The sequence below is a fragment of the Clytia hemisphaerica genome, unplaced genomic scaffold, assembly GCF_902728285.1.
Source record: "Clytia hemisphaerica strain Z4C2 unplaced genomic scaffold, Clytia hemisphaerica genome assembly, whole genome shotgun sequence".
NCBI classification, from domain to species: Eukaryota; Metazoa; Cnidaria; class Hydrozoa; order Leptothecata; family Clytiidae; genus Clytia; species Clytia hemisphaerica.
Window position 1 is genome coordinate 1,661,215 of NW_027104389.1, and position 24,389 is coordinate 1,685,603.

The following is a 24,389-nucleotide window of genomic DNA, read 5'->3' on the forward strand; positions in this document are numbered from 1 at the left end:
AAAATATTTTCAAGGGTATTTTGAAACGTGGACATCCATTCTCTTTTTCTTTTCTTTTTTAAATACCTAATTTTTCAAATTTTCGAAGCCATTCAAAGTCACTTTTGAATATCCGCCCACGATTGCTGAACCTCTCCTCGTATAAGAATAGTATTACAAGATACCTTAAGGGAACTAATTTTTGCGGGAACTAAATTTTGCGGATTTAAGCCCAAACCGTAAAATTAAGTTCCGCAAATTTTTTTTTCAAAAGCGAAAAACAAAGGTCGAATAATTCACAGTAAGGCTCTAATTTTCTTTCAAGTGAGAAATCCGCAAAATTAAGTTCCCGCAAATAATAAATATTAAATCTTGAACTGCGAACCGCAAAAATTAGTTCCCGCAAAAAATAGTTCCCTTAAGGTACTCAATGATTGTGGTATATTCGATTTGCTTTTAAAATAACTCTACCATTTTTTACCCTTTCTTGAAAAATCAGCTTGGTAAAAAGTAGCAAAAATTAAATCGCTATAGATATTTTCATGATATTCATGACGTAATGTTTTCTACGGAAAGACCCCAGTTTTTGCCAGAAGTGGCAAATTTTATATAACTTTCGTCTAGCTTAGATTTTCCACTACTGGCAGGGTATTTCCATGGAAAACATTACGTCATAAATTCCCGGAGGGCACTTATATGATCTGACCTAGGTCATGTGCCGCGCTTAAGGGTGGCGTTTTTCAACATGCCAAAATGCAGTGTAAGAGTGTGTTTCTGTGAGATTGCACTGCAAAGATCTTACCCGAGGATCTCTTAAATACGACCAACCAGAATATTGCACTGTGTTATGCAGTAAGGATAAAAAGAGTTTCGGAAACGCTCAGTTCGAAAATGGAGTTGATAAATAGAATTTCTTGTTCTTAGATTCAAAATTTTGTAGAAGATCATTCTTCTACTAAATCGACGATCAGCAAGACTCTCGAGACCAAGTTCAGAATAAAGTTTTTCTTGAGACGTTCCACGAAAGCAGCCTGTTATAGCTAAACAGGCATTATATTGGATAGATTCAAGCTTACCAGTACAGCTTCAGATATAGAATCATGAAACCTGTGTATTAAAAATTCTTCTTTTGTACAATCTATCGAGAATTTAGCTTATTTCCTCGTTTTTAGAAATTCGGGCGAGAAAGTCTCTTTTGGGCTAATTGATAAATTTATTCAAATATTTCAATTTAGGAGGGGTTTATAGACTTCCAAGCTATATTCTGAGCCCTATTGGACCATTCTCGGACCCTTAAATCTTAAGTCTAGCGTCAAAACTTATAGTTAAAACTCTACCCTTCCGACCTAATTTAGAGCGCTTTCAAATCGTTTGTGGTTATAAGATTTTTCTCAAATATTACGACCATGATTGACTTTGAAAATGAAAAATGTCGGCTTCTGCTGTGCTGGGGGTCTAAAATTACGAGAAAGGCCCAAAAATTTGAGAAAAAAACTTTTTCCGACCATTTTGAAGCAATTTCACTGAGTCAAAATCAGTATTTTGTGAAATATTTCACTTTTTGAAAAGATTACTTTTACGGAAATCCAAAAATGCCAATATTTCAGAATATTGCAAAAAAAATGCTGACGTCAGCAAAACTTATTTCTTAAATAACTGTTGATTGGCTTAATTTTAGATGCTGAAATTTTGCAGAATGCAAGAGAATATTGAAAAGCACATTTCCAAAAAGTTTTTTTTAGAAATTTGATAACGTCAGCAGAATTTCAAAATATTTTTTGATTTAAAATGTGCCTATTCATAATGTCCTACTTTGGTTAAAATTTCAGCATCTAAAGTTAAGCCAATCAAAAGTTATTCAGAAAATAAGTTTTGCTGACGTCAGCATTTTTACATTTGTTGCATTATTTATCCATATTTTTATTTAGGCAAACAAAACAATTATCGAACAGCACTTTTCATATTATACACCCTAATACGCTTCCAAAAAGGTATGAATGAACACCTCTTTGCGAGTGCTATTGGTGTTTAAAATTTTTTTTTTGGTTCAGGTGATGTATCTATTTAGTATCCAAAAAATATAATTTCGGAAAATTTTTGTGGAAGTATCTTTCCTTTAAAATCTCCAAAAAACCTCATTTTTGGCGATTTCCTCCATTAAATTTCCATACGAAAACAGCTATAACTTGGGATGTAGCCAAATAGAAAAGTTTTCCGAACAAATCTAAATAAAGAAATTATTTGTCATTACCTTAAAAAACAGTTTGAAACAATAAAATTATTTCCCCAAGGAGATTAGGCTTTTTTTGTGAAAAGTATATGAATAGCGTCTATGACGTTTTATTAAGGTCCATGCCACACTTAATGCTTAATTACTCATGTAGTCCATTATCTTTGTACAGAACTGCCACTTTACCAGATCCAGATATGCTTGTCATACAAATCAAGAAGTTTCCAGTGTCAAAACTGTACCAAAATCGCACCACAGGTAATGGAAAGGTATAATTCAAATGAAACATAAAAAATTGAAGGATTCAAAAACGAAATCAAAGCCTGTGAGAATATACTAGGCAGGACGAAGAAATAAACCATTTGAAAGCACAAGACGTCAATGTTATGGTCAACGAAATGAAAGAAATGAAAGAAACTATCGACACCAGAATAACCACACTTGGAAAGAAGATTGAAAGCATCATCGAAAAGAAAGAAGAGGAAAGACCACCAATGAGCTACGCTAAAATCACATCCAAACACATGGAGAAAAACATTGGAGATGCGATTTGAAAAGAAAAGCAGGAGGAGCAGCTGATTCGATCGACAGCACGCAACCTAATTTTTCATGGGATTGATGAATCGACAGATGAAACTGAAGAAGAAACAAAAATCGAGGACGAAGAATTTATCCATGACAAAATTATTGGTCAGCGGCTCCATCTGAGGAATATAAAGATTACCGAGACGCAGCGGATCGGGAAATTTACGAAAGAAAGAGAAGATAAAGCGATATACCGTCCAATCAAAGTCACATTTACGAACGAGGAGGACAAGAACACAGTGTTGCAAGCAATAACAAAAGAAAAAGGCTTTCCTTACCGAGTGACAGAGGATTTGGGCAAAAATGAAAGACAAATAATCAAAGAATGGTATAAGGAAGCCGAAAAAATGAATGCTAAAATAAAGGGAGACAACACAAAATGGAAAGTCCGGGGGAGCCCGCGAAAAAAACTTTATTTCAAAAAGATCATTGTAAAAAGTACGAACGGTTTATTAGGGATGAGCTGGAGTTTTTACAAGATACTTCACTAATTGGTCATTTAAAGTGATAGAGATGACGCGTTCTTTAGAAAAAGTAATAAGATTCTTTTATTACATCTTAACGACCAACCAAATCAAATAAGAGCTTGTAAAAACTCCAGCTTGTCCCGTTTATTAGTAACATTCCGTAAAAGGGCCTGGTAACTAGCTGTAGGGACTTTTTCGATGATATGCGCCATCTTGCGAAAATTCCAAACCAAAACAAGCCAAGATTGAGAGGAAAAGTTAGAGAAGACTGAAATTTTTAGCAGATTGGAGTTGTTTTCACAATCCACAATGAAAAGTAACTGCAGTTTCAGCTTGTGTTTTTGTGAAAGACTCTAATGGTAACCCTATTAAATTCCATCGTTTGCCAAAGGATCCTGAATTGTGAAAATAGTACAAAAAACTTTTCAAAACAGAAGGATTTGGAAATTCGGTGTCATATGTTCTGACCATTGGAGTTTGTTTCAGATCATCTTCTAATGATTTACCAGATGTTATAGTTCCTGAATCCCAATACAAACTGATCAAAAAAATTAAGTATGAACCTGTATGAACGAGTAAAGAAGCGTTGGGTTTTTTATCTGGAATTCTATCAGTTTCAAGAACAATGCTATGGAGAAAATGAGCAAGCAGTACATAATCGAAACCCCAACAACAACCAAGAGGTTGACCATCAGGAGATTTCTTTTGATAGTTGCTCACTTAGCTTTGTTTTGGTTTTGGTCTTGGCTTTGTTGAACACTTTACTGACAGCTCGATGTTTTAATAGCAAATAGGATACACGAAGGGTACAAACACATCAAAGGTCATGCTTCAAGGATGAGGTTGCAGAAGACATTATTTATGTGCTGGCTTGAAAATTAATGCCAATAATGGATGTTTTTATAGAACTGAATTCTGAAGTTCATAAAAAAATTACATATACAAACAATATGAGGGTCCTCAAGATTATTGCAGTCAATCAGTCAATCACGATATGAATTCTCCACCCCTAGTTTTGAATTCAGGATGTGTATTATATTATTTTCATTTGCGTAGTCGTAAAACTTTGCATACAATTCAATCCCACTGGGGACTGAGACAGCGAGATTGAGCCTATGGACACTGATCAAATTACAACATGGGATTTACAGTTAAATGACATTTTTTTGTATGGAACTCTTGGAATTCAAGATTGCAAAATAAATTTCAAAACAGACAAAATATTTTTTTGTATCAACAAGAATTTCTATTTGGTGGGATTGTTTGTAATATATTTGTAGGTATATATGTAATATCTTTAAAATGTAATTCATGGAAAATATTTTATGACTTCAAATATTTAAAAAAACAAATTTGAAAGAAGATCTTTCTCCCTCTATACTGCCCTCTTTACACATTTTTCTTGTTATACAAAGTACAGTAATCTGCAGTAATAGATAAAACTCTCAAATTTTTTTTGCTCTTTTGCTGTTTGCTTTTCATTGAATATTTATATGGTTTCTCTTTTATTTGGTCTTGTTATTATTATACAGAGAAAAGAACGATTTTGTTTAAATTAAGTGTACTGAAAATTAATGGTTTTTATGAGAGAAAGCAAAGGACAAACTTTTCATACTAATTCCGACTAAAATTTTAATGTAAACCTGATAAAAAGGTTTAGTTTTTAAATGGTACCCTTAAAATCCTAGATCCGCCCCTGATTCCTTTTGCTAAATCTGTTTATTTTTCTTATAGTGCTCAGATTTGCTCAGATCCATAAGCCGCCTAACTGAAAACGAAAGTGAAATCTACCATTTTGAAAAATTTATCCCTACACGCCAATTCGACCGCGTCCGCGGAATGTGGCTAATAGAGGCCCATGTGTCTTCACGGTGGCCTGCAAACCTGTAAAGCTTTATTATTATTATATTATATGATGTAATTACTTAGATTTATTTTTTCAAAAGCAGTTTGTTCTTAAACATATCAAAGAAGCGAAAACATAAGGTTTTATCTTCAAATTCTGAAATTGATTTTTCACTATGGCCAGAGCCCTTAATTGGATGGAAATGACTGAACTGTAAATTTGGTCGGGGAAAAGTGACGAATTTGAAATTTTGGTCGGGGAAAAGTGGATGAAATGACTGAAAAATTTTCCCCAACAATTAATTGCCTACGGTTCGCTTGCCGTATCGAAAGACACATATTGATGACGCCAGCAAAATTACGCACTAAGGCATGTAACGAAATTTGTTTTGTATCAACATACGCGGTCTTGATCACAATGCGTTTTAAATAAGGAGAGTGTTTTCAATGCATGGAAATTGACGAGACCAATAAAGCACATTTCTCAAAGAATACAACTTACGAAAAAGTCAGCCCCTTATACACGTCTAGCGGTCAACAAACTAAAGTAAACCCGCCTCAATACAGGTGTCCTTTCATAAAGAAAATCTTTAATATCATTTCAAGCTTGCGTTTTCGTTCGGATCGGAGAACAAAAAGTTGCATTCTGAATATCTATTCCCATTCAATTAAATTGTCATAATTAAAAAAAAAGTCCTAAAAGATGAAATCGGCCGGATATGTAACACAAGGAAACTCGAAAACCCGGGGGGGGGCAGTGGGTTTACCAACTGACGGTATGTGCGGCGAAAAAATTGGCTTTTAGAATCGCACCCTTACAGTGCAGAAAAAAATCGGTGAAATTCATACCCTTACAGTGCATTTTTTCAAATTTCAAACTCTTTTAGAGCAAAAAAAATCAACATTTTCGAGCAAAAATTTGCAATTTTTCCCAGATTTGCTGAAATTTCCACCCTTACAGTGCATTTATCCAAAGTCCACCCTTACAGTGCATTTCTGATATTTTGAAAAACATACCATTAACCGCCGCGCATACCCGTCGGTCAATACCCCCCCCCCGGGCTCGAAAATGACAAACTTGTCACCTTTTCGTAGCTAAAAGCTTCGATTGTTTTTGAGTTGCTCATCAATATATAATCAAAACTAAAAATGAAAGTCTTTTGCAACTCCCTCACTCAACTTAGACCCTTATTTTTCAGGCGATTTTTGAAGGTTCGTTAAAAAGAAAGGGGTGTTTCTTTGTGGTGAGTTGCATCGCTTGGATTAAATAAAATTGTTACATTTCAGGATGAAGTTTCCATGCACCCAAATACAATATAATTAATGAAAAACTATTTTGACGGATTTGAAAAACATTATTTGCTTCCGCCCCACAGCCACCCCTTGACGAAGCCGCTGATACCGCCCGCCTCCTGCTTCTTCTCTATGCGGTGGTCAAGATCAGGCAAATCGATATGGTTGAGGGCGAGGTCGAAGAAGAGAGGTTTGCAGGGCACTGGTTGAGGTTGGGGTGGGAATTGTACCAGGGAGGCGTTCTTTGGGATTGTGTGCAATTCTTGGTACGTCTCCAAACGGTCCAACAATACCTGAGAAAGAAGAAGAGCGATAGTAAGGATCAGAAAGTCGACGTTCACTTTTTTTTATGAAGAGGCCGAAAGTTTTTCATTAGCGAGGTTATGTATCGACGGAATAAAAGAGGAAGGATTGAATGAAACAATCCGCAAAACCAAGAGCGGAAAAAGTGCAGATGAACTGGCGTCCTTTGTGAGTCAGATCTAGTCAAATGACTAAGAAACCGGTTGAAAAATGTCATGCATAAACTGGCTATTGATTCTAAGAAACAGGTGTGATCAAATGAAAATGAAATATAAGTATTCTCTACTTAAAGATAGTGCGTGCCTTATTAGTAATAGGTAAATTCAGAAATGATTAGCTGGATTAAATATAAAACCTTATCATTGAGTTGAACATTTTTGATGCCACTCTCCACTTCAGATGTTTCTGTAAACGGAAAAATCAATTCTTCAAAATCAAGCTCATCGAGATATGGGGTCTAACTCTGATGTTAGTAGTAGAAAAGAATACAATTTTGATGGATGTTGAGATATAAAGGAGGCACGGTCACCCTTTTGAATTTCCTACAAGAAAAGTCGATGCTGAAGGGAAACTTGATGAGCTCTTCTTTAGACGGTCCACTTTTCACCCTGTCTATTTTAATTGTGAATTAAAGTGGGCATAAAGTGGGCTATCTAGAGTCAATGTATTGCCCTCTTTTGACGTGAATGCAATGACATATCTCAATGTTTTTCAATCAAAGATTTTAACATCTGTGTGCCAACTTTCTGCCTATTCTAACAAATATAATAGGCAGAAAGTCTGCCGTCTAAACTAGATATAAGGAGCAATGGAAAAACAAACTATGACAGATTACTATACCTAGAATGCTGGTAGCGTGTGCGGCATATTTATGACCTTTTGCTTGCTCTGCAACGTCTTCCAACTTACGCTCTAGAGGCTGTAAACGAAACGAAGAGAATGATGAATATTCCAGTGGTTGGCAAATTCATTATTTCAGTGGTTGGCAAATTCATTATTTCAGTGGTTGGCAAATTCATTATTTCAATGGTTGGCAAATTCATTATTTCAATGGTTGGCAAATTCATTACCATTTCGTTGCATCAAAACTTGATAAATCATGTTGGCGTTCTTTTTCAAGCGTTCTCTCGGGTAAACTGGGCCAGTCTTAAAAACTTAATATTCTTGGTAATCCTCTTCTTTCTCACTCATTCGATGCAGATATTTTTAATTTGAAGTTTTTTCCCCTTACCTTCAAGAGGGCATTTTGAGTAGCATTGAGCGCTTTGCAAGAATCTTCGACGTATTTAAGCACGCGATCGTAAAGAAAGATTGACTCCAGCCACTTCTTGGCTGCTTGGTACGACTGTGCGATGTAAAAACATCTGAAGAGAAAAGAAAGAACTAAAAAATTAGTGAATTTTGGTAAAATCTACAATCAGTGCCATAACATATTGGCACTTTTGGCTAATTTACCATTTTTCGAAAATTGAAGTTCGAGCGAGAATGTCAATTTCGGGCCTTCAACTTGATTTCATCGATTATTTCGATCTGGGAGGGATTTATTGCAAGTATGTAGCGTTACTGTCAAGAAAGGAAAATCCCTAGCGAACCCGCAAGCTTTTTAGCTTGTGATTTTTTCGCTTCTACAGGGGTGCGTTGCTATTCTACGCAGCGTTGCCTAATAAAGCCTGTGATTCGAATTGTAAACACCAACCAGTTGTTGTTTTGAAATCTCAAGCAAAATATGAAGTAAAATGTCACCTTTTTTAATTTTAACCGAGTAGCCTTTACTGTCAAGCAAAAAAAATCCCTAGCGAACCTGAAAGCTTTGTAGCTTGTGATTTGAGCATTGAGTTCCCTTTCCATCGCTTCATCATCTTCCAATCCAGAGAGTTGAGAAGTCTCAGTCAAACATTGGATGATACTGTCGTAAAGCCTATGAGAAAATAATTCGAAATTGTTTATCTAACAAGGCGGATAGTTAGGAGTTGAGGGGCTGATCAGACCAAGATCTAACTAATATTTATTATTCTCTTACATAGCCAAGTAAAAAAGGAATCTTCAACGTTCAAAATGATAAGCAGTGATTTGATGGTTAGCAGTGATTGGATGGTTAGCAGTGTTGATGCAAAGGCATTGATTGGGATGGTTAAGCAGTGATTGGGATGGTAAGCAGTGATTGGATAGTTAGGATTTGATAGTTAGGTGATTAGCAAACCTCCCACTGTGGGCTTTGGACTTTGGAGAACTCATCAGTCTTTGAAAATCAAAATCTTCAACAATGCATTTTTTAACCTTAGATAGTTGAAGAAAACGTAAAATTTTTTCTAGTAAAATCTTTGGCTTAGACAACATTCCAACTTTTTATTATGGAAAGATCCTACTTTTTTGACTCTTCTCCTCGAATTCTGTAACCACACCTTCGAATACCATTCTCCTCCATCAGCTTGGCTCACAGGGGGTATCATCCCTGTGCCAAAGAAAGGTGATCTCACCCTTGCTTCAAACTATAGGGGTATCACATTAATGCCAATCGCTTCAAAAATCTATAACAAACTGATCCTGAATCGTATTGTCCCATATCTCGATCCTTTGTTGCGAAAAAATCAAAATGGTTTCAGGAAAGGTAGATGTACTCTTTCGCAAATACTTTCAATTCGGCGTATCCTTGAGGAAATGCGTAAATTAGACAAAGAAGTTGATTTTAAAAAGGCTTTTGATTCTATTAACAGAGAAAAAATGTTTGAAATCCTTAAACTCTATGACATTCCTGACAAAATTATTCTTGCCATCAGGGCGCTCTACACCTCTACCAAGGCAAAGTTATCTTCCGAGGGGACACTGAAATGTTTGACATCCATGCTGGTGTTCTTCAAGGAGACACCCTTGCACCCTTTCTTTTTATTCTAGTTTTAGACTACGTTCTTCGTATTTCTGTTGATCCTTTAAACTACAAGGGCATCCAACTTACATCCCAACAAAGTAGAAGAAATCCCGCCACTTTTCTCACCGATCTAGACTTTGCCGATGATCTCGCCCTTGTCTCTGAGACCATTCAGTTCGCAGAAAACCTTCTCCACTCTCTCGAGAATGCCACTAGTCAGGTCGGCCTTTTTTGTAGCGAGGGAAAAACTGAATTTCTGTACACTTCTGACTCTGTCCGTACTCTGAATTCGCTGAACAGTGTCGATATCAAAAGAGTAAATGATTTTAAATACCTTGGCTCCCACATTAATGATTCCGAACAAGACTTTAATATTAGAAAATCTCTCGCGTGGAGGGCCTGCAACAAACTAAACAAAATTTGGAAGTCTAATCTAGATAATAAGATGAAGGTACAAACCTTCAAAACCTTAATCGAACCTATTCTCATGTATGGGTCTGACACCTGGACAATAACGAGAGCCATGGAAAAAAGTATAGACGGGTGTTACACAAACCTCCTCAAGAAGGTTCAAAATCTAAACTGGGCGAACCATCCGAACCTCAATCAAATATACAATAAACTACCACGCATCTCGCGTATACTCACCAATAGAAGACTTCAGCTCGCCGGCCACTGTTTTCGAGCAAAAGAAGAAATAATATCCAGACTTCTTTTCTGGTCACCAACGGGTCTAGTAAGATTAAGGAAGTTAACCTTCCTGGATACTCTGAAGAGGGAAACAGGTCTCGAGATTGAGGAAATAAAGACAGTCATGCAAGATCGGGTATTGTGGAAGGAAGGCTACGCAAATTTTCCGACGTAAGTCGAAAGATGATGATGATGATGATCATTATTATACCTCAGAGTACAACTTTTTGATGTGGCTTGATAAGATTAAAGGAAAATCGCATTGGATCCAAAAATGGTCCGCATCGAGTGATGCCTTTTCTTAAAACTGCGATCAGGGAGAGCGGGAGTTACAGTCAATACCTGATAAGATCTTCTGGTTTGGTGATTTTGCCTTTCACTTGTTGTTTTGCCGGACGTCCGAGAATGTTTGGTAATTTCAATTTCATGTTTTCAATCATTTCAAGATTACGATCTATCATGAGTGTTTGTCGCAGGTAGGAGAGATGTGTCTTCATGAATTGAAGATTGTTCAACGTGGTTTCGTTTCTTTTCTTGGAGCTCTACAATTGTATGAAAATACCACCCTTATTTGTACATATGGTGTGAATCGAAACTTTAAAAACCTAGGGCGTTGGTCGTATTTAGTGGGCGGTAGTTTCAGTATGCCTCAGTGGATGAAATTCCATTGGAGAAATCTCAAGTAAGGATCGGCAAGTGTAATCAAAGAAACAGAAAATTACTCAAACGTTTTCCGAAACATGTTTGTGAGTAAGTCCGAATCATACGAAGTTAACTTAACAATAATGAAGCGTGCCGTCCAGAAAATTGGTGTATCCCGATATCCCGATGTTTGCTGAAAGTGTATTCCGATACCCCGATATTTACTGATATGCTTTAAGCCAAAGAGTGTAAGTCAAAACCAATAGCAGTGCTCAATGAATAGCTTTATACAGTAAAGAAAACGATTCAAGTTAATTTCATACTAGTAAGTAGTAACATACTTAAATCATTTTCTTTACTCAAACTAGGATATTTACTGTACCCCGATATCCCGATATTTACTATGTACCCCGATATCCTGATATTTACTATGTACCCCGATATCCTGATATTTACTATGTACCCCGATATCCTGTACCCCTGCTGACCCCGATATCCTGATATTTACTATGTACCTAACCCAAAATTGAAACTAACCCCCACCAATATCCTGATACTTACTATGTACCCCGAGATCCTGATTTTACCGAAAAACCCCTCGTAATCCGATTTTTACTAAAGGAAAACCACACGACAACTTAAGCAACAGATGGCAAGCCATCGAAGGCCTTTCATGCGCTTTGCGCGTCTACGCAGGGAACAGTCTTCCCGCGCCAGTAAAATGCTTCCAACCACACACAATTAAAGCACAGAAAGCAAGCATAGTTCTTTATCCGTTGTAATTGTGCTAAAATTTCTCAATCGAAATCTCGCTACAATGCAATGAACAAAATCTATTTCAGCCAAAATTTGTCAGTAGTCTCTTAAACTTTTTCGGTATTCCCGGTATCTGACACTCCAACAGTTTTAAACTTTAAACACCCCATGTTGAAAGGAAAAGTGTAATCTCTGTAAAAGAAGGAGGGGGCTCAAAGGTACTCTCGCATGCTTTATAAACGACCCTTATTTTTCGACTTTAAAACAATCCCTCATCCAGAGCTATTACGCCCGCCCCGTTAATTAATTTTTGAAAAGATTTTCAGCTGTCAAAAGAAGAATCTCCCTTACTTTGCTCTGAATAGCTTGGTTTTAGTTTATGATTGCCTTATTTTGGGGTTGCCCACTACCACATAGAATGCAACCCCCTGGCTCTTGGGGGGGTGCTAGAACCTAAAGTTCTGGCTGGGGGCTCTTTTTCCCTAAGATCAGGGGGGGCTACTATTGACGTTTGTTGATTAGAATTTCAAAAGAAGACATTATACATTTGGTATCTCTTTCTCTTGTGTGGACATGCAATATGAAGACCTTGCATTGTTTGAAATTTTTAAGCATAAATTAAAAACTTTTTTTGTATTTTGGTAGGGGGGCTGTCTATTTCGAATTTTGGTGGGGGCTAAATCTCAGGGGAGGCTGAACCTTCAGGGGGGGCTTCAACCCCTCTGCACTCTATGTACCATTGACTAGGCAACTCAGAGTACCACTCGATGTATTCGAGCAAATCGGTCTTTCCGCTGGAATTCGAATAAACGAGAGTTATGTGTACTCACGTCAATCTTAGCAGCCAGCATATCTTGTCCAGTAGCCTTGCTTCTCATCTTCATCAATTCATTGATGTCCAGACCTCCTTGACCGAGATTGTACGCGCAGTACCGGATGTTTGGGCTGATCTCTTCAACACGTTGCAAATACAACATTTTGGTGTCTTCGTCCATGAAGGCGCTGGAAAGTTTCTCGTAAATAGAACGTGATTGTGTGTACAAGTCGATGGCTGTCTGCCAGTTCTGAACTTCGAACTTCATGTTTGCAGTCATCCAGTAACTATACGCCTGTGGAAAACGAAAAAATACGCTAGTTTGAAATGGAAGAAAATAGAATACTTTGTATTTGTGAGCTTGACCGTATAGAATCAACTGGAAACATTGGATGCTTGCAACAAATTCTGAAACAAACGATATAAGACAAGGGAGAAAGGCCAGCGGAAAAAGATTAAATTAAACTGTAATCAATTCTGCTAAATGAGTAAAGTTGTGCACCAGGTGTTTCCCTAAACCAGATGTTATATTCGCTTTTGGTGAATCTTGAGGGAAAGTTCACAATTATCGACCGCCGGAGGCGGTTTCTTTCATAGTGGTACGCTTGCCTTGCCGTTTGCCTTGGCTCATTACTTTGTCTACCATTTACTTTCGGTTTTTTTAACTAGATTACCCAGGTGTTTCTCTTTTTTTTCGCTGAATGTCTGTTATTCGGAATTGAATAATCGAGACATGAAAAATGACTATATTGTAATCTGTTTTCAATGAATAATCTAAAATGTACTGGAAATGACATGTAGGCGTTAATAATGTGCGCGCGCTCTTTCGCGAACTTGATGCGTGATGGAAGGCGGTCGTTTCAGTGTGGTTTACATCCACACTGTGACCTAGTATGTATTAAAAAAGGGCGCTTCTCTAACCTGGACTTCCAGTTTGGTTCGAGCATCCACTTGATCGATATTACACAGATCCTTCAAATCGTCTGCGTATTTGGACGCTTTGCTCAGCTTTCGTACCATATGGAACTTCTTACGAGGTTCAGTATTGGCGTACAGTTTCAATTCCATAGCATGACTCCAACATCGTTCGGCCTCCATCAAAATAATGTGCAAAAATCTAAAGAATGAAATCGCCAAAATAAGTTCTTGCCAAAATCAAAAATTTTCCGGATTTTGCCGCTCGTCAAAATAAGTTCCCGCCAAAATAAGTTCCATTAAGTTAGTCGAGAGGAGGATGCACCTAAAGTAGTTGTATGCAAAAATTGCTAAAAATGACACGACACAGTTTATGTCGATATAGCAACATGTTTTATTTTTTGTTTTTATAGAGTAGATTAAGAGAAAGGGCTTGGTCCCCAAAAATATATATTATAATTTATATGGAAACTAAAAGTATATGTGTCAAGTTCATCAGTTTATGTCATCTAGAATACTGTTCTATTCATTAGGTATTAGTCCAGGGGTGAACCACGTTCCCAGGGATACGTTGATATAAAAATTGGCTATAGCACAAAGACATTTTACTCCCTACGCTAATTTTTCAGTGAACCTCCTGGATTCATTAACAGACTTGCCATGCCCTAGTTCTACTGAACTTGTATTTTATAACCTATACCTCCCTTGATTCCGTAATACCTTGGATCGTTGACAGTTTCTTGGGTGATTTTCTTCCCTTTGAAGCCATGTCTTGTCCCTAGTTTGAAATTCAACGAGTTTCTGATTCTCTTTAGTCTGCGCTGACAGTATTGCCTGTTATTTAAAGAAAGAAAAAAAGATGTGGATCAGATACAAAGAGGCTGTTCAACTAACGTTTCCAGACCATCTAAAATAGATCGACAAATAACTATTCTAGATCTAGTAATGTATTTTGTTCTAGTAACGTGTCTCTAGTGAAATTTGGTTTGTTTTGTCTTTTGTCTTTCAGGATTTTGGGTTGTTGAAATTCATTGGTCATTTGATTGTTGTCATATGATGTGGGAAAAGTTTTAGTGTTTTCTGAAATTTGATTAGTTTCCTCAGATATTAAAAAAGACAAAAAAAATGACATGACATATTTTGCCATCGCAGCCCTTACGTATTCATTACCAGACATTACTCTTAATAATTTTACGCTGTTTAATGACTACAAAACGTATATATCTCTATTTGGATGAGCTGGAAATAATTAGATGAACACTTGATGTCCAAAGCAAATTCCAAAACCTTGAAAAATACCACCAATCTGTGGACTGAATTATTTTCTTGTAACCCTTAATTTGAATGCATATAGTTTGTACAGGGAGCTTTATGACGGTTTGATTATCAAAATTCACTTTTGAAAAAAATCTACCATCAAATTTTCTAAATCATCCTTGAAAGATTTTACAAGAAAATTAAAGCTATGCGTTGAAATTCTTTTAAGCTTTGTGACACTGTAAAAATACCCAGCTTTATCATTCGTAGATATACGAGGTGTCATTACTGAGACACTATTTTATGTCGTGAATAAAGTAGAACACTTTACAGCAAACGATCACCATGACAACCTACCGGTAACGTTGATAATCACCATGTCGTAAACCGTGGTGTTGTTGGGCTTCTTTGATCAATGGTAATACTGTATTAAATCATCCACACAATATTGTCAAGGAAAAAATTTTTAATACTGAATGCAGAAATAGCATTTACCCTTCAAAATTAAAGTTCTGAGTATATAAGCAAACAGCATGTTGGTTGCGATTGTTCTTTTGCGAATTTTTAATTGAGATTTAAATTTCTAAGAAGATAAACCCTGACGAGTTTCATGGTAGAAGCTGGTAGAAGTTCATCAATTTATTTTGGAGGCTTTGTAGTAGTACTACAACTACAAGACATAGAGTGCAGAGGGGTTGAAGCCCCCCTGAAGGTTCAGCCCCCTGAGATTTAGCCCCCACCAAAATTCGAAATAGACAGCCCCCCTACCAAAATACAAAAAACAATTTTAATTTATGCTTAAAAATCTGAACTCTTCAGAATTTAAAAACTAGAACTATCAAAAAGCTTATTAAAAAGCTAGAAAAATAAACTAGAAAAATAAAAGTTAAAGAATAATAGAACTAACCTATCGGAACTTATAAAGAACAACAAGAAAATAATTTAATGAGATAAAAGTCTTGAACTAGCTAAGGAGGTAGCAGGTTCGATTCCAGCCATCTTAATAGGATGTAGCTCATTGGCTAGAGCACTTTAGTTAAATTCAAGGCAGCATCTCATCGTTTTGAAAAAGAAAGAAAAACAGAAGAAAGAGAAGAAAGGAATAATTAAAAAATTAGTCAAAAGCGAATGTCAAGTCCTTGCTATCCTTACTAGAATTTACATTTTCGGGTTGGAGGGGTAGCCTAATTTGCGTAACGGAAGGGACAACTTTCAAATTTTTAATTAACATCTTTACTAGTGTAAATGCCGTAGGCCAAACTCATGGACAGAGACATTTAGGTGAGTAGGTTTTCGACGCGTTCTTCTGATAAGTAACGGCTATAAAATAAACACAAATACAATGTCAAGAAAAAGCTCATCGCAAATTAGATAACACAAGAAATGGTATAAATCTAAGCCTTGGTACAGAAAAAGGTAACAGAGAATATGTACAAGAAATATCAAAAATATATCACTTACTAAAAACACTGTCACCTCACACCATAACGTACACAAATACAGCTTACAATAAGTGATCCAACATTACACACAAACATTTATAACATACAGAACGGTAGACAAGACTCCCATGAGACTTACGAAACGTTAACAATACACAAAGGACAAAACATTCCTAATGATAATACATAATTATCATATAATTAATACATAAGGGACATCAAAATATGATCACAAACCAATTATACCTATACATAATTCAAATGCTATGATACAAAGGAAACATAAAACTAATATAACAAAAACTACTGTCTAACGGCAGTAACACTCCCCACCGTCAAGATATTAATATCTTGACCACAAAATTTAGAACATAAAGCCAATTCCAAAGTTCTTTATAAGGGAAAATCCTTCATAGCTACCACGATAATCACTAGAATCATCATCAATCAGAATCGCTGTCATGAAATCAGCAAACGTAAAGTACGTCCAAAAGCATCTCATAAAATCTGCAATAAGTTAAAAAATTCAGCACGCATTCCAAATGAAAAATATTCCTTACAGTTTTACTTTTCACTTTGCCACGACCTGTAGAAATTATATCGAGAGATGGAGATACAGAAGGAACATTTTTTCCATATGCTTGAATGCAATCTGCTGTAGCCTTGACACAATTAACGAAGTCTTTCTTAATGAAGACACTTGAAAGAGACTTTGTACATTCAATCTTCTGAACGATTACATGTTGACTAGTAGGAAATGGGGCAATCTTTACCACTGAGAATAAAACAACGTCCGGAACAATCCCCAATGCACATTGATGACGTATGGGTTTGACTAGTTGAACATCACTGACTTGCACACCTGATACGCGACGAGGTATGCTTTTAAGAATCGCACGAGACAAATTTTGCACAGACTTTGCAACAACTTCGTTGATACGCACAGCAGGGACTACTTCCAATGCATGCGTTTTGATACTTTTCAAAGCGAGAACAAATTTTTTGCGACGCGAAGCCTCTGGGGAGTAAATGCCGTAGGCCAAACTCATGACAGAGACATTTAGGTGAGTAGGTTTTCGACGCGTTCTTCTGATAAGTAACGGCTATAAAATAAACACAAATACAAAGTCAAGAAAAAGCTCATAGCAAATTAAATAACACAAGAATGGTATAAATCTAAGCCTTGGTACAGAAAAAGGTAACATAGAAATATGTACAAGAAATATCAAAAATATATCACTTACTAAAAACACTGTCACCTCACACCATAACGTACACAAATACAGCTTACAATAAGTGATCCAACATTACACACAAACATTTATAACATACAGAACGGTAGACAAGACTCCCATGAGACTTACGAAACGTTAACAATACACAAAGGACAAAACATTCCTAATGATAATACATAATTATCATATAATTAATACATCAGGGACATCAAAATATGATCACAAACCAATATACCTATACATAATACAATGCTATGATACAAAGGAAACATAAAAACTAATATAACAAAAACTACTGTCTAACGGCAGTAACACTCCCCACCGTCAAGATATTAATATTTGACCACAAAATTTAGAACATAAAGCCAATTCCAAAGTTCTTTATAAGGTATAAATCCTTCATAGCTACCACGATAATCACTAGAATCATCATCAATCAGAATCGCTGTCATGAAATCAGCAAACGTAAAGTACGTCCAAAAGCATCTCATAAAAAGTCTGCAATAAGTTAAATTCAGCACGCATTCCAAATGAAAAATATTCCTTACAGTTTTACTTTTCACTTTGCCACGACCTGTAGAAATTATATCGAGAGATGGAGATACAGAAGGAACATTTTTTCCATATGCTTGAATGCAATCTGCTGTAGCCTTGACACAATTAACGAAGTCTTTCTTAATGAAGACACTTGAAAGAGACTTTGTACATTCAATCTTCTGAACGATTACATGTTGACTAGTAGGAAATGGGGCAATCTTTACCACTGAGAATAAAACAACGTCCGGAACAATCCCCAATGCACATTGATGACGTATGGGTTTGACTAGTTGAACATCACTGACTTGCACACCTGATACGCGACGAGGTATTGCTCTTTTAAGAATCGCACGAGACAAATTTTGCACAGACTTTGCAACAACTTCGTTGATACGCACAGCAGGGACTACTTCCAATGCATGCGTTTTGATACTTTTCAAAGCGAGAACAATTTTTGCGACGCGAAGCCTCTGGGGTGCGGATTCAATAACTTCAATACCAGTTTTGACCACTTCACGAGACAAACAGAGCTCATGCTCAAACTGTTCTTTAGGGAAAAATGAAAATGCATTTATATGCTTGGTTGACAAACCTTCAAAGTCATGCAGCAAACCATTGAGTCTCTTTTTCTCGTAATCATACGTAGATCTGTCAATCTCAAGGTCGATACTCTCTCGACATTTGTTTCCATAAACACGCTTGAGAAATCTGGTTGACTCGAAAATATTATCCAGAAGCTTGTTACGCTCTTCAGCGTATCCTTTTACGAGGTTGATAGCCATAATTTCACTGCCATGATCCATGTTTGATTCTGTAACAATTAGTTCAAACAAAACATTTATGCAAGTTGCTGTTTGAATCCCAATGCTCAATCTGCCATTACGATAGGGTGTACGTGAGTGTTTTTACTGTAAATGCCGTAGGCCAAACTCATGGACAGAGACATTTAGGTGAGTAGGTTTTCGACGCGTTCTTCTGATAAGTAACGGCTATAAAATAAACACAAATACAATGTCAAGAAAAAGCTCATCGCAAATTAGATAACACAAGAAATGGTATAAATCTAAGCCTTGGTACAGAAAAAGGTAACAGAGAATATGTACAAGAAATATCAAAAATATATCACTTACTAAAAACACTGTCACCTCACACCATAACGTACACAAATACAGCTTACAATAAGTGATCCAACATTACACACAAACATTTATAACATACAGAACGGTAGACAAGACTCCCATGAGACTTACGAAACGTTAACAATACACAAAGGACAAAACATTCCTAATGATAATACATAATTATCATATAATTAATACATAAGGGACATCAAAATATGATCACAAACCAATTATACCTATACATAATTCAAATGCTATGATACAAAGGAAACATAAAACTAATATAACAAAAACTACTGTCTAACGGCAGTAACAACTAGGAAAAAACTTGTTTCAAAAGATAGTTTGAATTTTAATAGTCAAATATGATCTTTTAACCTAAAATGATAGAACTAACCAGAACTAACTATATAAACTTACAAATACTCCTAAAAATTGTAAATATTAGGTATAGAATAAGCGTAACGGAAGGGATAAATTTTCTGAAAAATTTTCAAAATTTGAAAATAGCTCTGTTTTGGGCCATCCAAGCCTCATCCCAAGTTTTAGATGATCCCTAAAATTTAGGTGACCCACTGTAGGTGACCCCTGAAACCGAAAAGTGACTTGCATTTCAGTTTTTCTTTAAAATTTTATATTGAGCATTCAAAAAAGAAGACGCGAAAACGCGTCCTATGGAGCCTAAGGGTTAATGAGACCCCTGGTAAAATTTGTTATGGTCAAAACAACTTCGAATAACTCCTAATTGTCATTTTCAGGCATTTTGAGCAGTTTGGAGTCTTCAAAAAAAATTTGATAAACAGCTGTGAAGGAGCGCTGGGAAGCAATCAGTAGAAAAGACCACTTTCGTTTTTTTTTTCTTTCACTTTTTCGTTTGTTTTTTGCAGATTTCTATAAAAACTTCTCTCAGGGATTACTTGTCAATGTACATGTACACATGTGTTGTGTCAACTTGTCAGCATTGTATTGTTGTAAAGGAAAAGATAAAAGAGGAAAGACTAGCTTAGTTTCTAATCTTGATATAATAGTTTAAGTTTAGACTGACAGAAGGTTTGGTTGTGTTGATCAGGTACCGTGAGATTGGGTAACTTGCATCAGTGGAGGCTAACATGCATAGCCCTCAAATGAAAGACCGGGCTGGTCATTAAAATACAACTACGCAGCTCTGCTCGCAGCTCTACTCTATCATTTTTGTTTTGATTTAATTTTGTATTTTAATGACCAGCCAGGTCTTTCATTTGAGGGCTATGTATGTTAGCCTCCAATGATGCAAGTTACCTAATCTCACGGTATGTTTTTATTCTATCCGAACTAATGTTAAAAAAGACCAAGGAGGCCCTGACTGATGATAGTAATTGGTTATCGAAGTACCGTGAGTGGTCCTAAATCCGACATCCCTGCCTAAATCCGACCCCCCAAATAACTGCTATGAAAAAAAGTTCTATGTTTACAAACATTCCCTCTCCAAGTTGAACAATAAACTATATTGCAAGAACTGTCGAAAAAAACATCTAACAAGATAGTCGCGCGGCTGAGGTCGAAAAACGTTTCATTTCGTGATACATCTTTTAGATTCCAAAAAAAATAACGTAAACTCGCGAATTAGTATGTGTAGATTACAAAATCAAAAAGTTTCCACGATATTATCGTGCAAGTAACGAGTAATTGGCGATTTTTTGCGTTTCCAGGCAAAATTGCAAGGCCTGGAAATTCATGATTCTTGGGGGGTCTTCAAATTAAAAAGAGACCTATATCACATGATAGAGCTCTTCAAACTGAGCAAAAAAGTGTATTACACCAAAGTCCCAACTTCTCTAGATCAAAAGTTATGGGCCTATTTGTGGTAAAAAACTGATGGAAAACAGGGAATTTCCCCACAATCTGCATTAATTTATGCAAAATTAAACACCTTTTTGACCACAAATAGGCCCATAACTTTTGATCTAGAGAAGTTGGGACTTTGGTGTAATACACTTTTTTGCTCAGTTTGAAGAGCTCTATCATGTGATATAGGTCTTTTTTTAATTTGAAGACCCCCCAAAAATCATGAATTTCCAGGCCTTGCAATTTTGCCTGGAAACGCAAAAAATCGCCATTTACTCGTTACTTGCACGATAATATCGTGGAAACTTTTTGATTTTGGAATCTACATATACTAATTCGAGAGTTTCCATTGAAAAAAGTGGAATCTAAGAGGTGTATCACGAAAATCATTTTCTAGCCACTTTTTTCGACCTCAGCCGCGCGACTAAGATGACTAAAATGTCAAGATGTCAATTAATGTGATAAAAAAAGTGTGAGTTGTAAAAATAATTACAGTATTATTCTGAATCCGTTGCTTGTGTTTAAAACGTTATAACTATTTTGTAATAAAAAATTATTTATGTTTTGTATAAGAAGCAATTAATGTTTTGGTTCAATTGGTTCAGTGTATCAAATCTCTCAGTTTAGTTGACACTTTGGCATCTTCATTGCGTCACAGCGAAAGGTTTGTTTTTATTTTAGTTTGTATCTTTGAAAGACCCCATCGGATTTAGGCAGGGTTGTCGGATTTAGCTTAGGACCACTCACGGTAATCAATTGGTTATCGAAGTTGTCAAAGTAATCATCAACAGGTTTTCAGAGCATGTCATGGTTGCCCCAAAAGAAAATTTCCATCAAAACTCTGCCCCTGCTGCCAGTCTGGAAAGAAGAGAATATTTACACCTAAGATTTCTTGGCGTTGCCTTTGAGTAAGCCTATGAAATCCAAAGTCTGCGCTCGAGATATCCGGCGTACATGCCTTACTTTCCTGATTGGCCCTGCTGTTCTGAGATCTGTTTCCCACCACAAAAAAGCAAGAAAAACTGGTGAAATTAGCCAGTTTTCAATAATTTTGCCCCTGAAATGTAGATATTATCAAAATTCTGCTCCTGCTCTTAAAAAGTAAGCAATCTCTGCCCCCGAGATCTCGATGATTTCTGCCATACTCTGCAAACTGGATCATCAATAACGATCTAGCTAAGTACTCAAATGGTTATCGAGTCTTTGAAGGGTTTTGAAGAAAGTGATCAGTCGGGTGTTTAAGATAAAAACTGCAATTATTGCCCTTTTTCGAAATTATTGCCGAAAACGGCAATTTTTTTAACAATAAAATGCTGAATCAGCAGAAAAATAAAAAAGTAAATAAATGAAAATTGCCATTTTCGGCAATTATTGCCGTTTTTGGAAATAAAAGTTGATTTTATTATTGATTGAACACATGGTATTTGACACCCTCGCGATAAGAAGGCCCACTGTGCCTCGTTTAGTTTTGTTAGGGTGGACAGGCCAAAATTTTCCCCTCAATTTTTAGAAACCAAACTAATTTTATTTGAAAGTCCTTACCTTTGTGAGAAAAATGAGGGGTCATTTATTAGAATTGGTTAAGTATTCCCAAAGTTATTCAATTTTCAAAACACAAAAAAATCACCTTTTCAAAGAATCGCCTCCTTACACCACGCCAGCAAGAAATAATTTTCGGAAGCACCAAAATCGCGCCAAAAATGGCGGATGAAATCTAGTCTTCCGTGTGGGGAGTTTTGCTGGTGCGGTCTGAAAATCGGCCCGATGACTGTTAAACTTTAGCTTATCGCTAATGAGCTGGAAATGATAGCTAAAAACAAATTTCACCACTAGAAAGCTGAAATCCTCAGCTTTCAGATGGTGTATGGTGCTTAAATGAAAAAATCCGCAATCTTGTTAAAAAATCGAAATTTCTTCTTTTTTTTGAAATTCCAGACGGCCTGTAGATTTTCAAATAAAGCACTTTGTGATAGATTGTAGTCTAATCTTACCCTGGGTTTACTAAAAAAACCGCGATTGAAAAGATGAACCAGCTCAATAGCGACAGCCATTTGTTTCAATGTGGGTCGAGAATTTTCCGGTACCGTGGTCAGCGCTAAATCGCGTTTTCACCTTGACGTCAAAAAACATGAATATCTTTGGAAAGAAAATAGATACCTGGATACAGTTTTTTTTACTTGTTTCCCTGATAATTCCTGATTGATTTGAAAAAAGAATGAATAGATTTGGATGATTTAAAGGTAAGTACTAATGCATTGAAGTTCATTTTTGTAAATTCTCCCTCATTCCGTGCAAAAAATCCCGACGAGTGCGCACCCTAGTTTTGTTTTCAACTGGTTTTTGTTGGAAATGCAGATAGCAAAATCGAGTCATATGTAAACAAATTTACATCGGGGGTTTTGTTATCTCTTTCTGGCTGTGTTTCGGCTTCGATGCAGGAACTTTTAACATATTATTTTAGAACTTTTCATGTTATTGAGCAACGAAAAATTGAAAAAATCACTTTTAAAAATCCGAAAAACCTTTTTCTCGATGCAATTTTACTATTTTCAAACACCTCTGACATCTTTGCCCTTAAACACACAACACATTTTGCTGATTCAGCATTTCATCGTTAAAAAAATTGCCGTTTTCGGCAATAATTTCCGAAACACCCGACTGGTGATCAAATACTCACAATTTTTGTAGAAGTACAGTTTGTTGTTGAGCAAATGCATCCAGTCACATTAGAAACTCAATCTAAATTTACAAAAACAGCCACAGAGCTCAAAGTGCTTATAATAAAAATCCCCCTAAAAATGAAGTGAAAAAGATACACTCAATTGAATATGACTGTTTTTCCTCTTGAATGGTGGCTGGTGATGTGGTTTCAGGAGCTGCAGAAGGGGCATCTTCTACTTCCATTTCCTTGCAAAATTGATTTCCTTTGCTTAAAATCTACCAATGTTTTGTGTTGCAGGAAAAATTTAAAAATATGAAAAGACAAGTGAAACGTGTGCTGGGTACATTTCGGGAATAAGATTTGCCCGAATCGGAATATCAAAACATTCTAAAAAATTGTGAGGGCGGTGGGTGTAAACAACGTTGTGAGGAAGGGCGTTTGAACTTTACAACATCCTGTCTCCCTAGCGCTCGGCAAGCCTCGTCACCAATACGGTTTTTACTGACCCTGTGTATGCCGTATCCCACCTCGAGAAGACCGTGTCAGTCATATTCAAGATAAACGATTTACCGTAGGGTGTGGCCCTTTGGTAGCTCAAACACTTTAAAAAAAGTCAAAAAATAAATCAAAAATCAAAAATAAATCATAAATCATATCTCGAACAAATTTTTCCAGTGATTTACCCCACGGACTATAAAAAGTCAAAAGCTGAAGAAAACACTCACAAACGGTTTTTTACCAAAAAAGTTTACAGCCGGCAGAGTTTACCGAGTCCTTTCTTCAAATCTCGCCATGCTACTGCTGAATTTTTTGTTTCTCGTGAACTTTATGAGGCACGCTGTAGAATTATTTTATTCTAAATCTTTTAAAATGATTTTAAAATGAATGTTTTTAAGAAATTTTTTTTTTTTTTTTATGGTATTTTT

At 36.2% G+C, this 24,389-nt stretch overlaps 1 protein-coding gene and 2 long non-coding RNA genes across 3 annotated transcripts; all 3 read right to left on the minus strand.

The window, feature by feature from the left end:
• Positions 1-6,369: 6,369 nt before the first annotated feature.
• Positions 6,370-23,780, minus strand: LOC136819557 (signal recognition particle subunit SRP68-like). The gene is made up of 11 exons (XM_067075792.1): positions 23,618-23,780; positions 15,000-15,066; positions 14,106-14,219; positions 13,392-13,587; positions 12,487-12,765; positions 10,601-10,800; positions 8,504-8,620; positions 7,934-8,066; positions 7,543-7,621; positions 7,058-7,107; positions 6,370-6,692 (listed from the first exon to the last, which is right to left on the minus strand). The coding sequence occupies exons 1-11, from the start codon at positions 23,703-23,705 to the stop codon at positions 6,462-6,464; spliced, it is 1,554 nt and encodes a 517-aa protein (XP_066931893.1). The 5' UTR covers positions 23,706-23,780; the 3' UTR covers positions 6,370-6,461.
• LOC136819636 (uncharacterized) lies at positions 15,929-16,464 on the minus strand. The gene is made up of 2 exons (XR_010848462.1): positions 16,104-16,464; positions 15,929-15,962 (listed from the first exon to the last, which is right to left on the minus strand). It is a non-coding gene; the product is annotated as an uncharacterized lncRNA (long non-coding RNA).
• LOC136819661 (uncharacterized) lies at positions 18,812-19,065 on the minus strand. The gene is made up of 2 exons (XR_010848466.1): positions 18,987-19,065; positions 18,812-18,845 (listed from the first exon to the last, which is right to left on the minus strand). It is a non-coding gene; the product is annotated as an uncharacterized lncRNA (long non-coding RNA).
• Positions 23,781-24,389: the final 609 nt, after the last annotated feature.